Below are 19,876 nucleotides of genomic sequence, written 5' to 3' on the forward strand. Positions count from 1 at the left end.
AGTTAAGCATTCTAAACATTAAAACTCCAAATGTAAAATTAGAAAATTTTCAGCTCAAATCGTGTCCATGTCCCTTTAATTAAAAGGACACGATGTATTTGACTGATACTTATTGCTGACTGATTACATAAACTCCACACGCCAGAAACATCTGTGTTCAGTACAGTGTACATAATGGTGACACTGGGCCTCGGTAACCAAGAGTGCGTAAAATTTAGAAATGAACTGAATGGCAGCAAAGTTTTCAACAAGCAACAATTCGAAGTTAATTTAAATCTTCGATTTTACACGACTAATAAGAGGGTGAATATAAACGCAGGTAAATAGGGGTACCAACGAGGGTAACTATGAAAGGAATGGAAAGATGTCCCCCTAAGGATAACTTCCCTAAAACTAAAGATATCAAATAAAAATACTCTAGACTATACTGTAATGATTCGTAAGTGTGATACTTGTAAACATTGTAACGATGTATTATTTCTATTAATGATGTACTATCTTACAAACCTAACTGTTCAAATGGTAATCAAGTTACTAAGCAATTATATAATCACTAAGTTCTATCAATCCGTGCCTCAGTATCTTCTTTCTTCATTGCAAGTTTAGTTACGTAAACCTGTTGATTTCATTGAGCATGCGTTAATAAATAGCCTTGAATTTCGTCGTGTTTGGACTCCTGTTAACCTTACTTAACGTAATGGATTACTGTTGTTTAACAACAAATAACCAAACCATTTAGACAAAGAAGAGTGATAATGACTCATTAATTACCACCAAGACCTTGATGTTCATAAGGACAAATCTCGGTTTGTTGTATCAAAGGTCACAATATACATGTATCTGGTCAAAACATAGCATGGACATTGATATTTCATAACTGTATTGTTTCAGTTTATTCGGAGGCATAAGTTATATTGTTAAAACGTCATTGATTATGCAATTTGTAAGATTTTCATTTTCCATTTTAAATTGACGCGGAAGTATGCAACGCCATAAATAGATACCTCGAACAAATAAATAACACGACAACTGATAATTGGATTTTAATTACATCACATTATCTAAATTTAGTTGTGTGTTATGTGTCTTGCATTTTTGAATTATTTTTTTGTTTGGTGAGCATTATAAAACCCCACGCACCTGTACAGGATACAGCCTTATACCTTGAAGCATAAATAAATAAAAACATTCATTATAATGAAGAAAAAGGGACACTTTTCTACTTTAAACCATAAACATGTTACGAAACGTAGTGATACATGTACGGTTTAAACCTCATGCTATTGTACTCTAGGGATGCATGTAAACTCTGATGGGGAACGGGGAATTCTAGTGATTGATGGGGACCTTCACATGGAACGGTTTAGTAATCTATTTGTGACCCCTTACTTTCGAAACTCTCACGGACACCATATAAAAGTATATGATTATAAAACTCTAGGATCATTGTCATGAATTAAAGAGAACGAACACCTTTTCCGAGCTTTCGAAATATCAGTATGACAGTAAAATCAAAGGGTAATTTTCATTATATAAAATTTAAAGGACATGGTTTAATCAAATTCTCTAGGACAGAATTTATAAAATTTTATTTCTTCATTCCTTATGAGTTCTGAAAATGGATTCGTAATACAGAGTTGAAACGCATTTATTTTTATTTTACTTTATTTTTATAGAGTTTACGGCAGTGGACTTCCTGGGGAAGTACTATGTTGTAAGCAATTGTAAATGTGGAGAAGAATCTTCACAAATACACGGCAAAGACAAATACACGGAAACTCTAATCCAGAAACTAAGTTCTTGGAGATGGCGTGTGGCTTATTTGACACTGTTCGGAATGATCGCCCAGATAATTCATAGGAACTGTATCAGCTTCGCCTTGGTGTGTATGACGACGGACGTGAGGGAAAACACCAGTGTCGCGCACTCACACGAAGAAAGAGATGAATTATCCAAATACAGGGTAAGTACACCACGGCTTTATATGGAAAAATAAACCGCTGTTCGAAACCTGTTTAAAAATTTAGTTTAAAGAAATTGGAACGTGCTTGAGATTATTTGATAAAGTGGAACATTTTGAGATGAACGTAAGTTTTCAATTTCGAAAGCAAAACAAATGAGGCATTTAATTTTGGTAAACGCAGGAGAAAATATCCACCGTGATATAATAATATAAAGCAAGTAAAGTGACTTAATGCAGAAGTTTTAACCATGTTCTAATTGACAACTCATGCTGTCAGAAATGTGGGTTTCATACAGGAAATATGAATCATTATTTGTTCTAATGTCTGTTATACAGATATAAATTGCAACTGAATGCTCAAGTACCGCTGGATTTACTTTTATATGGAACCTCATAAAAATGTATAATTTTCATACTGAGCTATTTCAGTAAGAGCAAACTTACAAATAAAAATCAATATATGCACACAGGGGTGCATGAGCCGAGTTGCATGGGATCTTCCTAACCTGCTATCCAACAATATAACCAAGTTTCATTTAATTCAGTTTTAAACTTTTCGAGTTCCAGAAACCATATTTGTCTGAAGTTTTCAATTTTTAGGTCAGATGGTCAATCCACTCTGGACATAGGAAGATATTGTCTGCTCAATATTTTGCATTGGTGGGGCCCTACTATGAATTAAATGATGCATGTGTATAACCCTTTTCAATTTTGCACCATGGGGGCATATATGTTTTACAAACATTACTTGTTAGAATTCGGTTTTCGTTTGCACTAATTGGCTTCCGTAGTTTTATCATTATAATATATGTAAATAATAGATAATTGTCACTTTATTACCGATATCTTAATATATGTTATGCAGTTTTATCTCTATTCTTAAAATTTCTTATAGACTTTATTAATTGCAACTTACAATGTATGGTTTTTTAAAAATATATATATGATTGTACCTCAGGCGAAGGCTTATCTATGCTCTGCCTAATCTGATTATGAAATGCATGCATAATGAAATATGCTTGAATCAGAAAAATCAGTATATCAGAAGAAAACAGTGCATTGCGCAATGACATTTAATACTTAAAGTAATGCATTAGGACAAGCGAGGGATACTGAAGTCCTAGCCTAACCCGGATCCCCACGCGGTATTGTGCTATGTAATTTATACATAAACCAATGAATCCAGTAATGTATCCTGTACATAAAACAATGCATTGCCGTTGGGTGTTTTACTAACACATAAACCATAAAACCAAAATGTGATGTACATGTATTATGCAATGTAATTAATAAAATGTTTGAAGCTTTGAAATCAATGCTTACAGCAATGTATTAAAAGATGCATTTAATACAAAAGCTAGAGTACATTGTATTGGGCGTTTACGTCCCCTCATATTGAGACGTCACCAGCTGCCAATGTATTAAATATCTAAACAAATTTATTAGTGATTGGGATAAATACATAAACTATGTATAAGTCGATTCAATCAATGTGTAAACCAACCTATTGGGCAATATGTAATTATGACTCCCCTCTTCCAAGGAGGGGGGGGGGTGTGTAATTTCTGTCTGTCTATCTATCACATTTTTGTCTGTAAGGCTTATCGATTTGAAACTTTGAATAGTGCTTTACTGCCATTTTTAAATGTGCATATCATCGGAAAGTTCTGGAATCAAATTATTTTCCTAAATATTAAAGAGGATCTCAGAGGAGTAGGCGATGTAAAATAGCTTGTGGACACTTCTCCTCTATGGTTTAAGTTATTTGATAGACTGAAACTTTGTATAATGCTTCATTGTCATTTGTAAATGTGCATATTGATAATATGAGATTGATCACTGTTCGTTATCTTCATCTTGCATATTATTTTAAATGTTAACGGGGCATGGGAATGATTTGAGCTGAAATTTTTCAAATGCTATTTTTCAATTTTCAATGTTTAGAACGCCCAACTAAGGTATTTCAAATAGTCAGAAAAACAAGAGATGTTTGTAAAACACATATGCCCCCCATGGTGCAAAATTGAAAAGGGTTATACACATATACATCATTTAATTGAGAGTAGTATCATCAATTCAAAATATTGAGCAGACAATATTTTCCTATGTCAAAAGTGGATTGACCATGTGACCTAAAAATCAATAGGGGTCATCAACTCCTGAAGATGTACCAGTGTACCAAGTTTGATGTCTGTCAAGCAAAGGGTTCTCAAGATATTGAACGGACAGTATATTCCTATGTCCAATTTGACCCTTGACTTTTGACCATGTGACCTTAAAATAATTAGTAGTCATCTTCTCTTGAAGATGTACCAGTGTACCAAGTTTGATGTCTGTCAAGCAAAGGGTTCTCAAGATATTGAGCGGACAGTATATTCCTATGTACAGTTTAACCCTTGACCTTTGACCACGTGACCTCAAAATCAATAGGTGTCATCTTCTCCTGAAAATGTACCAGTGTACCAAGTTTAATGTCTGTCAAGCAAAGGGTTCTCAAGATATGGAGCAGACAGTATAATCCAATGTCCAGCTTGACCCTTGACCTTTGACCATGTGATCTGAAAATCAATAGGGGTCGTCTTCTCCTGAAGACGTACCAGTGTACCACGTTTGATGTCTGTCAAGCAAAGGGTTATCAAGATATTGAACGGACAGTATATTCCTATGTCCAGTTTGACCCTTGACCTTTAAACATGTGACCTCAAATAAATAGGGGTAATTTTCTCCTGAAGATGTACCAGTGTACCAAGTTTGATGTCTGTCAAGCAAAGGGTTCTCAAAATATGAATGGACAGTATATTCCTGTCTAGTGTGACCCTTGACCATGTGATCTCAAAATCAATAGGGGTCGTCTTCTCCTTAAGTCGTATCAGTGTACCAAGTTTGATGTCTGTCAAGAAAAGGGTTCTCAAGATACTGAGCAGACAGTATATTCCCATGTCAAGTTTGACCCTTGACCATGTGACCTCAAAATCAATTGGGGTCATCTACTTCTTAAGATGTACCAGTGTGCCAGATTTGATATCTTTCAAGCAAAGGGTTCTCAAAATATTGAGCGGATATTATATTCCTATGTCCAGAGTAGATTGACCCTTGACCTTTTGACCTGAAAAACAATAGGGATCCTCTTCTACTCATAACTAACCCATATATGAAATATTATTATCATCAAGTGAAAGGTTCTCAAGATATTGAGCGGACAAAACATGGTCTACAGACCGACCGACCGACCGACAGGTGTAAAACAATATGCCCCCTCTTTTTCAAAGGGGGACATAAAAATTGAATGTTGCATGAGAGGTACAAAGCTCAATTCTCTGTTATGTAAAAAAATTACAATGTAATTTTGAACACACAATTAAATAGTTTCTAGTGTTTGGCACATCTCCTTATGATTTAACCATGTTATATTCTATTAAGTATTCTATATTTTAACATAAACATGGCACAATCCTGTTTACATAGCAAAGAATGGTACATGCCAGTGCTGTATCTTACTTCTAACTCAACAACTGATGTTTAAATTTTTATTGACCATTACAAATACTTTAGTTCAGCATTATAGACTATAAAAAATGAAATTGAAAAATATCAGTTCGAATCGTGTCCATGTGACTTTAAAGAAGGTCGGAGAGGAGCAGAGGATGTACATGTAAAATAGCTTGGGGCACGATAAAGGTCCCTCCCTGCTCAATGACCATAAGCGCCGAGCATAGGTCTAAATTTTGCAGCTCTTCACCGGTAGTGGTGACGTCTTCATACGAGTGAAAGATTCTCCAGAGGGACGTTAAACAATGCACAATAATTCCATGAACAGGTTGTTGAACTTAGTCCGTTTTGATTCATTTTGTATTGTTTAAATTGATGTCTTGGTTTTAGCGGGCTCATCCGAAGGACCGCCCCATTTACTCGCCTCTTACGACAAGCAAGGGGTACTGAGGACCTTTTCTAACCCGGATCCCCACGGGATTAGAGAAAATATTATACCATATACAGGTCATGGGAGATCGTGTCAAAACACTGTGTCTCCATATGAGTGAAAAATTCTCGAGTGGGACATTACACATTATAAAACTAACCCAACCACAACGGAAAACACGACCGTGATACAAAAACATTATTTGCACATTTTAGATATCGCAAAATGTGCTTAGGGACAGTACAACCCAGAGTCTTGTCCTGTCAGCCTACTTCTACGGTCAGCTTGTATCTCCTTTCATCTCCGGCCAGGTGTCGTTACGGTTTGGAGTCCGACGTCCCATGGCGCTATATATGATGCTCTCTACGTTGTTACTGATGATAACACCAGCGGTAGTCCGAGTGAGCTCATATTGGCTCATTGCTATTCGAGCATTACAAGGATTTCTTGGAGTAGGTGGCATTTTCTCATTAATTTTTGCGGATCTTGTTCTCATATTAAAGGTCTGCAAATAGCCTTCAAATTTATATTATTTCCATTACGATTTATTTTCCATATTTTTATTCATAATATTTGAATACTTATGGTAGAATTTGAAAATAAACATGTTATCGTTTCTGAGTGAGTTTGTTCTTGTTTAGTCTGGATGCCTACCGATGTATTCTCAGCTGTGGAATGAGTGGGCCCCAAAGTCTGAACGCAGTCAACTCCTGGCCTTCACCTTCTCAGGTTTCTCACTGACTTTTTCATTTGAAATAGTGTTCGCCTTTAGAGACCGTATTTCTGCGACAAATTACTTGCATACAAAAGTCTATGATTGTATTTGTAGCATGCAACCCATAAATCTATATACAATAAGTAGATTGACACCCCAGGTAATTTTTCTTAGGAACTAATATTTTACTTCAATCTGTCTTTACGTTAAAGAGTGCCCCATGTCAAGGCTCACAGCCACCATGGCACGCAAAAGAGTATAAAGATCGTTTTTCTGATTTTCGAAAAAGAGTAGGCTCACTGTATTGTTAAAAGACAAGATTATGTACCTATTTTATGTAATGATTGATATGTGTTGCTTATGTTGTGTTGACACCAACAGACAAATCAAGTTTAATTGAATAAATCTTGAGTCAATTTTAAGTGCAAAGAGGTCACGTTTAGAAGACTAGTCCAAGAACAAGCATTGCAATCCCACATTTTCTTTTTAATTTCCTAATACATTTTGGCTGGCAATACCTAACCCTAATCAATACATGCAAAGTTATAGCATCCTGCGCAGTCTTCTCTGGAGCTAATTTCTTTAAAAAACCACAAGCCCACGACAGACCAGACGACGCACGGTCACGAGTGTATATATATATATATATATATATATGTATATTTATTATATTATATTTCATTTTATTAGAATGAAATAAGTCCTAGGCAAAATACAACATAAGTGACAGGATTTTAGATTTGTTACCAGGAGTTTAGATTCGTAATTTGTTTTAACATCCATTCTAATTTAAATTTCTAGTAATGAGTGTTTTTGGATATCTAAATTCTTTTTACGAATTTGAGGATAATCTATACGACGTTATATAATACTAGTATATACATATAAAAAGGAGCAAACAATATCTAATCAATAAACGTTTTATCATATCACAGGTTTGGATCTTGGAATACTGATTGTGTTTGCCAGTTCTGGACATCTGTGTGAAATCCCGATCGATGATGGATGGCCCTTTATTTTCTACACCAACGGTGCAAATCGTTTATTTATTTTTTTCCTTTTTCAATGTAAAATGACGCGTTTAATGAAATCAGAACAGCTATATTCTATATTTCACATTATACATCATTATGAATTTCTTTTTACCCTGACAATAATAGGAGGTGTAACACTTGTCTGGTTGGTGATGTGGCTGGTATTCATGACAGATTCTCCAGTATCTCATCGCTGGATCAGTATACAGGAATCAAACTACATACGAGGGGATGACATTGACAACTTAAGAAAGAAGGTGTTAGTAACACGACAATCACACCGATAAGACACAATATATCTCATATATTGAGTACACTCTATCTCATCTCACGTTTCCATGCTCGTGTGTTTTTATTTTTAATGTTTTCTATGTATTTGTTTATTTTGTGGTTGTAGAGTCTTGATGACCAGAACAAAATGAGAACTCCATGGCTACTGATTCTAAAATCGGGACCCGTCTGGGCGATGGTCACTGCCATGGTTACTGTAGCGTATGGCATGACAGTTGTATTTTCATACCTTCCAAAATACATGAATGATGTCTACAAGTTAAACACAAGTGAGGTACACATTTTTATTATACTGTTCAAAATGCATAACAAAAGTCATTTCCTTATTCTTAAGTGAATGCTTCTTTCCGGAGTTTAGTCTGGATCTATCTCTTTATGAATGAGTATAATACAAACACAAAACATGGTAGTGAATATTCCTATCTTAGCAAAGTGGAAAATGGAATTATTACAACTCTTTTATACAGAAGCCTAACGTTATAGGTCATGTACTCCAAATTATTATTTTTATGCCCCCTTCAAAGAAGAGGGGAATATTGCTTTGTACCTGTCAGTCGGTCGGTCGGTCGGTCGGTATGTCAGTCGGTAGACCAGATGTTGTCCGCTCAATATATTGAGAACCATTCGTAATGATATTTCATATGTGGATTGGTTACGAGTAGAATAGAACATAGATTTTCAGGTCAAAAGGTCAAGGGTTAATCTACTCTGGACATAGGAAGATGCTGTCCTCTCAATATCTGGAAAAACCTTTCCTTGACAGACATTAAACTTGGTACACTGATATATTGTGAGGAGATTACCCCTATTGATTGTGAGGTTCCATGGTCAAAAGTTAAGGGTAAAATGGACATATCAATATATTGTCCGCTCAATATTTTGAGAACCCTTTGCTTGACAGACATCAGACTTAGTTCACTGGTACATCTTCAGAAGAAGATGACCCTACCCCTATTGATTTTTAGGCCACATTGTCAAGGATCAAGCTGGACATAGGAATATACTGTCCGCTCAATATCTTGAGAACCCTTTGTTTGACAGACATCAAACTTGGTACACTGGTACATCTTCAGGAGTAGATGACCCCTTTGAACTTGAGGTCACATGACCAAGGGTTAAACTCGACATAGTAATATACTGTCCGCTCAGTATCTTTAGAACCCTCTGCTTCACAGACATCAAACTTGGTACACTGGTACATCATAAGGAGTTGACCCTTATAAAATTTGGATTCATATGGTCATAACCATGGACTTCTTGTTTAAAATTTATAATTTATTTATCATGAAACTGTAATATGAAAAAAAGTGCAGTAAAAGGAAAATTTTCTAATTTATGGTAGACACTATCATTTTCTGTACGTATAGAATGACACATTCTGGTTGGCTATTTAGCAGACGAAATAAAAGACACAACAGAGTCGTCCACTTCTGCTTCATACTTAGATATTTTATTGAAAGTAGACATTAACGGCAAACTGACAACTCAACTTTATGACAATCGGGATGATTTCAGCTTCTCCATCGTCAACTTCCCATATCTATGTAGCAATATTCCATTATCACCTGCATATGGTGTTTATATCTCTCAACTGATTTGATACGCAAGAGCTTGTTCTGCGTATAGTCAGTTTTTAAATCGAGGTAAGCTACTGACAAACAAGTTGATGATACAGGGGTTTCAACAGTCTCGGTTGAAGTCAGCATTTCGCAAATTATATGGTCGTTATAACGATCTAGTTCATCAATACAAATCATTGGATTAAATATTGTCTGACATGTATCATACCACTTGTTAGGCCGTTCTTGGCACACTGATTTTGACTACGGATAACTTCGTTTACCTGATCAGGATATAGGGCTCTCGGCGGGTGAGACCGATCGACAGGGGAAGCTTACTCCTCCTAGGCACCTGATCCCACCTCTGGTGTGTCCAGGGGTCCGTGTTTGCCCAATTATCTATTTTGTATTGCTTATAGGAGTTATGAGATTGATCACTGTTCGTTATCTTCACCTTTCACGGTAATGAATAACACCTGTGAAATACAACTAATTTCCATACCTACCCTGTTATATACAATTCACCTGTATCAACAACACATGGACATGTTTTTCAGTACTGTCACATGTACATTACTATTATGAGTAGCATTGAGAAGTGAATTTGTTACAAATAAATTTGACATCGGGGTCTAATCAGTCTTCGATGGACAGTGTATTAAAAAAGACCACGGGGTATATTCCCCATACATCCCTGGTTAAGCCCACATAACTACATAAGACTGATTAATATTCACTTTTTACCTGAACAGAACGGAATGATGTCAGCCCTTCCATTCCTTGGGCGAAGTATGTCCATCATTTCCATTGGTGTCCTAAGTGACAAAATACTAGCGAGGAGGGGAATATCAGTGACAACTTTAAGAAAAATCAACCAATGTCTGTGTAGGTAGCCAAACGGTGGATTAACAGTTAAACTATTGTATGAAGGTTCATCTTGCCGTGCTTTTATTTTCATGGAATGCGAGAATCTAACACAAGAGATAATAAATTATCAGTGACGTCTTCCATAGATAGTGAAAATTAGATAGCGAATTCAAGAAGGAGCCAGACAAAATTTCGTTTGGAAAACGCCAAACATATGCACAAGCGAAATTAAAATGTTCGCTACCATTTAGTTTTAGTTGGGTAACATTGAGGCTAATTTTCAATTTGTTTCTCAAACTCAGATTCTAAATGGGTTACTATTTGTTTTACTTTAATGCAAAATTAAACCGAGTTGAATTCCAGATCTACATGTAGTTTGAAGCAATAAACTGAAACCTTATCTGAATTTGGAAACAGATTCACCCGTAGCTGCAGATAGTATAATTCCTGAATACCAGTATGTATATACATATAATATGATATCGCATTTCTTATAGCATCCTGTTTGGCGGCGCTGTCCATTTTTCTTGTCCAATATGTACAACAGAGTGAATTGGCCATTCTCCTCATAACCATTTCCACCACGGCTCTCGGTGGCACCATGTCAGGTTCCTATACCAATGCTCTTGAGTTGGCACCCAGGTAACAAAAATGATTTCTAGATATTTCCTTGTAGAACATTAAGTGGATGGGTTTTTCCTGTTATTACGAGTATATTGTACCTAGTTAGTCAACCGTACTAATTTCAGAATACTTACGTCTGTTTTGTAACAAATGTACTTTGATTGATATAGAATATAAAGCATTATACATAAGTGTTTGGAATGGAGTGGTTTGATATTGTGGAACGAATTTACTTTGCTGGTCCTCTTTAAAAACGCGCTAACATATATTAAACTGACTTCTTTATAATTTGCAATCGCACTAGGAATTGCCAAATTAGAAAAAAAAGTTCGTTACCCCATCTTAAATTCTATGACGTTTTAGGAAACTGAAGTTAGAAACTCCTTTTCAGACAAGAATTTTTAAATACGATTAATAAAAGATTATTTTTTATATACTTTTCCAGTTTGTTGAAAGTATGGCATTCTTTGTTAATTTTAAACGTGCCGAATCTGCGTATAGCATGTATTTACGACTTTAGACAGTTAATTGATATTATCTAATACAAGTAGGCCTTATTAGGGCCCCGCCCTCTGGCTGGTGCTCTATACAATTACTCTGTCCGTCCGTCACCACTATCTAATTTATATGGCACGCGATAACTTGAATTTTTCATAAATTTTATACATAATACTGAGATTAAGCATAGGAAGATCCTTTTGATTTTAAGATTTATCGTTTTTGTCCATTATTTGTAAATTTTGCGGTTTTGGAATGTTTGGATAGCTGATGGACTCTTCTTGCAGTTGTGATAGCCACGTCTGGAGGTGCAGCAACAACAAATATACAATTATAATAGACAAATATCCATTCGAAAATCATCTTGGGGCAGATTTCAAAGAGGGACTATTGGTCATTAAACAGTTTGCCTTCTTCATGTCCAGGAGTGAATAAGACTGTCTAAAACAAACTGCATTTTCAGCATCTGATCAACTAAGCCTAACTCTGGGGTCTGCAAGGAGGGGTCATAAATTTCAAATTGCTCATTATAATCATGCAAGCAGTTTACGATGTAACTGCTTGATTTCCAGGAGCAAGGACGATTTTCAAAAATACATTGCATTTTCAACAATCGGCGATTTATCAGTACCTTCTCAGGGACCGACCTCATTCCCAAACTGGAATATTTCCTAATTTAAAACAGTGTTTCCTAATTTTGTGAACAGTACCATTGTATGGTTTCTCTCCTGGAAAATACCAGGAGCATGGTCTTATTGTCCATTAACCTCCTCCATATAAAGCATTTAACAGTACTGAATTCATAATTCAGTTTTAAAAGCAATCTAAAACATCATCATCTTTCCCGTAAATCCGAATTTCTTCCATTAGTATTTTTCATGATAATATTTGTTTGAATGAAATAATCCATCATTTCCACTTACTAAATCGACTTATTATACCCCCTGCAACAAGTTGTGGGGGGGGGGGGGGGGGATACTGGAATCGGGTTGTCCGTCCGTCTGTAGACGCAATGGTTTCCGGGCTCTAAAGCATTATCCTTTCCACCTACCGTCGCCATATCATATATCTGGACTACCCATGGGATGATGTTCCCTATTGATTTTGGGGTCAAAAGGTCAAAGGTCAAGCGCACTGGATATCGAAGTAGCAATAAGGTTTCCGGGCTCTAAAGCGTTATCCTTTCCACCTACAGTCACCATATCATACATATGGACTACCCATGGGATGAAGATGTTCCCTATCGATTTTGGGGTCAAAAGGTCAAAGGTCAAGCGCACTGGATATCGAAGTAGCAATATGGTTTCCGGGCTCTAAAGCGTTATCCTTTCCACCTACAGTCACCATATCATACATATGGACTACCCATGGGATGAAGATGTTCCCTATCGATTTTGGGGTCAAAAGGTCAAAGGTCACGCGCACTGGACATCAAAGTAGCAATATGGTTTCCATTTAAATTCTTTAATGGCTTTTTTCATCGCATGGAGATGCTGTGTTCCTAGATACCTTTTGGATCATAATACTGAAATTTTTACCTATTACCAACACCCTTTGGGAGATTGGGGTAAGCGGGGGGTATTCTTAGTGAGCATTGCTCACAGTACCTCTTGTTAGGTTAGGATTATACATTATTTCATAAAGACAAAGTATATTTTCAGTGCATTTTGGGTGGAACTGTGCACTTCATTTGTAGAAATGAGAATGTTGTTTACTACACTGTATAATGAGGTAGTAAGATATTTTTTTCAAATAAAATTCAGTTTCCTCTTCCTTTTCGGGACTTACACTATGCAGTTTCATCACATCTATTGATGTAATGTAATGTGTTTTTGTCAAAGTTCTAGTTATAAAAACAATATATATTTTCCAGTTTCATTTTAAATAAAATTGTTCATTAAATTTTCCCAATACCCCCAAAATGGCGTTTCCAATACCGTACAAGTGGAATTTTTAGCGATTTCCCCATGAAATTGGTATATGTATTGAGCGAGAGCTAATTTTAGCGACTTTATTATTACAGCAAGATAACTATTACATCTCTTGCTAATGATGACAAAATCAAATCGTCGCTAAAACGTCTACTTGTACAATATAGACTAATAAATGACCGGCACTTATCAACTAAACGCACTCATTCTTCATTTTAATCATAGAAACACTATTTTATGTCCAGAAGTAAAGAAATTAAGTTTGTAAAATGGAAGTTGAAGATAATGAAGTGATTAATCTCATAACTCCTTTATGAAATACAAAATAGAGAGTTGCTGTCCAATGTTTTTTCAAGGAGTTCTGGCCCTTGGGCTTAATATTTTCTATTGAAAATGCTTTGTCTTCGCAATTTCTCCTAAACCCTTTGGGGGATTTTCATGAAACTTGGCACAAAGAAAGACCACAATCTGGAGGTGTATATCGCAAGGGGAATGCTGTCCAGGATTTTTCAAAGGAGTTACGGCTCTTGGACTTGGGTTTTTTTTCTATTCAAAATACGTTGTCTTCACAACTCCTCCTAAACCCTTTGGGGAATGTTGATGAAACATGGTACATAGAAAGATCACAATGTGGAGATGTGAATATTACAAGGGGTATGCTGCACCACTGTTTTTTAAGGAGTTAGGGCCCTTGGACTTAAATTTATTTTATGCAACTCCTCTTAAACCCTTTGGGGGATTTCAATGAAACTTAGTACAAAGAAAGATCACAATGTGTAGATGTGCATATTACAAGGGGAATGCTGTCCCACTATTTTTGAAGGAGTTACAACCCTTACTTAGACTTAGATTTTTTTTAATGCAAAATATATTGCTATTGTAATTCCGATGAAATCCTTTTGTGGGTAATCCTTACTTACTTGTTCAAATTCCTGGGTCAATAATGTATGCGGACGTATCATGTACCAGTTTAGCGATGTCCTATTTTTTGAAATTATAAAAACTTGCGTACAAGCACTCAATGAAGGGTAAATATAACGAACAGTGATTAATCTCATAACACCTATAAGGAATACAAAATAGAGAGTTTGGCAAACACGGACCCTGGATATACCATATGTGGGATCAGGTGTCTAGGAGGTGTAAGCATCCCTGTCGACCGGTCACACCCGCCGCGAACCCCATTGAAGAAACTTGAAGAGGAAATTGTCACTCGTATCATGTGATACATGTACTGTACTATATTCATTACTTTGGCCATTATTGTATTTATAATTTCTGTTATCATACAATGTGTAACAAATGATAATGTCATCCATGTACTGCATAGCCATGTTAAGTCAATGTTCATAAAGCTCATTTAAATAACTAGTCTTCACTGAAAATATACTTATATTCTATAATCATGTCTCCACAGGTCATACGATATCTCCATAGATAATAAAATATTTCCATATGTAATCAAAAACTTCCGCGAGTCATTAAATATCTTCTCCATTGGTACTCTTTTACATCCATAGCATCTTCACAAGTCAAGGGTTATTGATTCGTTACCTCCCACTAATTAGTGCGAGGTAACGAATCAATAACCCTTGACTTGTGAAGATGCAACCATAGGTAATCAAATACCTCCATATGCATGTAGGTAGTCAAATACACCCATAGGTAATGAAAGGCGAAGATAACGAACAGTGATCAATCTCGTAACATAATCAAATACCTCCAGAGGTAATATGAATATCTCCAGAAGTAATCAAATACCTTCATTGGTATTCCTCCATAGGTCATCAAATACAACACAAGACTAAATTATGATTTATGTATATTCAATGATAATTCTAGTTAAAGAGGAGGCCCTTATAATTTCGGCAAGTGTATTCGGCGCGTCCGCAAGTCAACTTATTTTTTTTTAAGGAAAATGCATCACTTATTTAGATCGTACGAGCCTGTGGTTTGATATGGGTGTATTCTAACAAATTGTACGTCAGTGTTTAGTATAAATCCATTCTCATATATATAGTGCAGATACTGACCAAAAACAAATAAAAAATAAGCGATAAAGCTATAAAGTTCAGAAAATCAAGCTCATTTCAGTGTTTATTACTACAACAAAATTGTACTGGGAATCATTGACCACGATTGACGCGTGGACGCGCTGAATACCACTAGCCACAATCCACTATACTACTAAACAGTATATTTATTCGGCAACATATTCATACATTACCCTGGAAATATTACATATATGTACATAAAGGTAATAATTTCTTGTGTATATGATATATATCTAATACTGTTCGATTTAATTTGTATATATTTCTTTGTTGTTAACGTCCCTTTTGAGGCTTTTTTTTTTTTACTCATGTAGAGATGTCATCTACCACGGTAAAAATAACCATGGGTGTTTTTATGTCGGCAGGTTTGCCTCATCCCTGTCTGGGCTTGCCTTTACTATAAATGCTTTGGGACAGATCACTGCTCCAATGATTACATCTCTAATGACCCAGGAGGTAAGTATACGTTTCAATATTTGAACAAATAAATATAATGCATAATGCTCTTCGGTCGTTTTAAAAATAAATCCGATCAGGACACTATTTTGAAAAGCTTGACAACATCACGATCTTCTGATCGATTTACATTCAATAATAATTGAAAACCGAACATATTTTTTTCAGTAGATGAGATGGAGGTGTACTTAACATTTATTATTTATGCAATTTTAAGGATACGAACGACAGCTGGCACAATGTTTTTCTCTCCCTGGCGTGTGTCTATCTCTTTGGAGGTGTAATATACGCATTCTTTGGGAGCAGCGAGGAGCTGTCCTGGTATTCCCGGATCGTTAACAACCGGAGGTGTAATTCACATGATATTCCCAATATATCGTCAACAATTTTCAGCAATAATAACACAGAGACGGGCAGTTTCCTGAAACCGTTATCTCAAATAAACTTACTACATTACACGCAGAAAATAGACGAAGGAACAGTTCATTTCTAAGACAATCAATACTTCGTTTAATTCCTGCAGATAAGAAAACTATTGTTCTGTTGTTTCTTCTCCCTTATTTATTGACTTGTGGTATAAATACAAAACAAAATGTATATACCATTCTTATGAGTTTTTATTCATCAAATTAAGCGATGTTGTAGTTCTTGCTGACATATTCAATGGATACAACAGTTATCTGTTTTATTTTTTGGGGTTCACACTTTACGGTGACTTCCGCACTTAAAACAAAAACGCTGTGCCGTTATCGTAAAATTGTTAAAATAAATGATATTTATAAGCCCAAATAGTCCATATTTGGTTAAAGTCCTGTCGCCGTTCAATTTCTAAACATTTTCCTTATAGCAATATACCCTGAATATATCATATTGCAAAGGATTAGTACATACATGCCTCTGCTGGTGGACTGTTAGTCCCCGAGGGTCTCTACAGCCCAGTAGCTTAGTACTTCGTTACTAGCTTGAAAATACGAATGTATATTTAATTGCTGTTATAAAATTTAGAAATTCATTTCAAAATTAAGGATTATCTCCCTCGTGCATAGCTCTTATCCTTAGACGAATTTTACTCCACTTTTTTGGCACACTGTTTTTACCTATAATAGCTCTAAAGCTTTATTGTCATTTCGGATTTCAAATATTTCGGTTGAGCATCACTGAAGAGACATTATTCGTCGAAATGCGCATCTGGTGCATCAAAATTGGTACCGTATAAGTTTTACATTCATCCAACAAATGGGTAGAGCAGGAAGAGATGGTACTTATAATTATTACCATATAAGTTTTACATTATGACCCATGGGTCGAGGCCTCTGCTGGTGGACTGTTAGTCCCCGAGGGTCTCTACAGTCCAGTAGCTTAGTACTTCGTTACTAGCTTAAAAATACGGATGTATATTTAATTGCTGTTATAAAATTTAGAAATTCATTTCAAAATTAAGGATTATCTCCCTCGTGCACAGCTCTTATCCTTGGACGAATTTGGCTCCACTTTTTTGGCACGCTGTTTTTGGCTACATTTAGCTCTAAAACTTCAGAGTTATTTCGGATTTCAAACATTTTGGTTGAACATCACTGAAGAGACATTATTTGTCGAAATGCGCATCTGGTGCATCAAAATTGGTATCGTATAAGTTTTACATGTGCCATGCATATAATGTTTAACGAACAAATTACGGACGGTATCAATACTTGGGTAAGCATAGGTTATTTCACCTGACGTTAAATATTTCGTAGAGAGAGTAATATCGAAAAAAAATATGCCCGTGATACTAAACTACTTGCAATAACACAACGGAAATCGACATGGGAGTGTCACTCTCCGACGAATAACAAGAAACTGCGTCTACCTATCATTTACCCTCGGTATACATGAAAAATCGATATCTTGCATGTAAATATTATTAGCTATTTGGGCAAAATCAAGATTATTGTCCCCTCCCAGTGGCTATAGGTATTTGCTTTGATCGTGCCCCAGGGACTCGTTGATTTTTTTTAAGGACAGTGAATTTTTAATGTCTTCAGGGGCTGTCAATAAGTATATACACTGTATATGTACTTGCATAGTATTTTGTCCATAAAGGTGAAGATAATGAACAGTGGTCAATTTCATAACTCCTATAAGGAATATTAAATAGAGAGTTGGACAAACATGGACCCCTGGATATACCAGAGGTGGGATAAGGTGCCTAGGAGGAGTAAGCATCCCCTGTCGACCCATCACACCCGCTGTGAGCCCTATATATTGATCAGGTAAACGGAGTAATTCGTAGTCAAAATCAGTGTGACAAGAATGGCATAACAGTCGGTATGAAACACGTCAGACAGCATTTGGCCCAATGGTAGGTTGTATTGGCAAACTAGATCATTATAACGACCACAGAATTTGCAAAATGCTGACTTTAAACCACTGTAACATCAATTCGTTTGTCAGTAGTCTGCCTCGATTTAAAAACTGATCATGCACTGAACAAGCTCTTACGCTTCGAATCAGCTGAGAGACATAAAAACCACATGCAGGTGGTAGTGGAGTATTGCTTCATCAATATGGGGATTTGGCGATAGAGAAGCTGACGTCATCCCGTTTGTCCACGAGGAAATATAAAATTATTATTACGACACTAATAACTATAAAGGCATAACTCTGGTGAGTTGTTTGGCAAAAATATTTACTTCTGTTTTAAATGATAGGTTATTAAAGTGATCTTACGGGAATAATTCTGTGTCAGATGCTCAGTTTGGTTTCAAACCAGGTTTTGGCACTACAGACGCTATATTTGCATTACAAAGTGTCATTAGTAGAACGTTATCACGCAAAAATAAGTTACTTTTGCTGTTTTGTTGATTATCAAAAGGCTTTCGATAATGTCAATCGAAACAGTTATTTTTTAGCTCTTCTGAGCCGAAGGCTCAAAGAGCTAATGCTATGGCCATTTGTACGGTGTGCGTAAACTTTTTAGAAAAAGGGCTATAACTCAAGAACCCCTTGGCCAATTTTTTTCAAATTTGTTACAGGGTATCATTGGCCCAAGGGCTTTCATACATACTAAATAGAGGGATGTGACCCTTTAACAAGGGGAGATAATCAGGAAAATACAAACAAAAGTAGTGGTTGCTAAAAAATCTTCTTCTCAAGAACCACTGGGCAGATTATCATCAAACTTACACATAAGGATGAGGATATGTTGTAGATTAAAAATTGTTCAAGGCATTACCCTGGGGCAAAGGGCGTGGTCTCAAGGTCACTTCAAAGTTGACCTAAATTTATATTTCCTTAAATCTTTGATATTTTAGTCATTATAAGGACTAGGATCATCAAATTTTGACAGTTGATGCATCTTAGGACCTTGTGTCAAGTTGTCTCAAAAGTAGGTCACGGTGACCTACTTTTTGAATTTTGCAGGTATTTATTTTAAAGTTAATTTTGATGCATATCTTGGACACTTTGAAGCCTATGATCATCAAAACTTGTCAGTTGGTGGATCATGGGACCTTGAAATGCGTCAACTGAAAAATAGGTCACCGTGACTTACTTTCTGAATTTTATGGCTTATCATTTATAGATATATTTTAAGTTGTTATTTCAAATACCGAGAGGTTTAGAATCATCAAATCTTGTAAGTTGATGCATCTTGAGGCCTTGAAACATATTTATAAAATAAAAGTAGGTCACAGTGACCTACTTTTTGAATTTTGCAGATATTCAAATTTCACATTTTCAATTTTAGATGCATATTTTGGGCACTGTAAAACCTAGGATCATCAAACTTTGTCAGTTGATGCGTCTTCAGTCTTCGGTTTGTGTCGACCAAAAAGTAGGTCACCGTGACCTACTTTTGGTATTTGACAGCTAAATTACTATATTTCAGACACTATTTGACCTACAATCATTAAACTTTGTCAGTTGATGCATCTTGAGTCTTCGGAGTGTATCGACCAAAAAGTAGGTCACTGTGACCTACTTTT

The 19,876-nt window shown here is 35.9% G+C and overlaps 1 protein-coding gene across 1 annotated transcript; it reads left to right on the top strand.

Annotated features, from left to right (window-relative positions):
- Positions 1–1,296: 1,296 nt before the first annotated feature.
- LOC125663617 (uncharacterized transporter slc-17.2-like) lies at positions 1,297–16,506 on the top strand. Its single transcript, XM_048895901.2, has 11 exons — positions 1,297–1,361; positions 1,636–1,963; positions 6,098–6,334; positions 6,524–6,611; positions 7,533–7,628; positions 7,758–7,888; positions 8,029–8,196; positions 10,234–10,366; positions 10,846–10,990; positions 15,821–15,911; positions 16,129–16,506. The coding sequence occupies exons 1-11, from the start codon at positions 1,297–1,299 to the stop codon at positions 16,402–16,404; spliced, it is 1,758 nt and encodes a 585-aa protein (XP_048751858.2). The 3' UTR covers positions 16,405–16,506.
- Positions 16,507–19,876: the final 3,370 nt, after the last annotated feature.

This window comes from Ostrea edulis, chromosome 1 (assembly GCF_947568905.1).
Source record: "Ostrea edulis chromosome 1, xbOstEdul1.1, whole genome shotgun sequence".
Classification (NCBI taxonomy): Eukaryota; Metazoa; Mollusca; class Bivalvia; order Ostreida; family Ostreidae; genus Ostrea; species Ostrea edulis.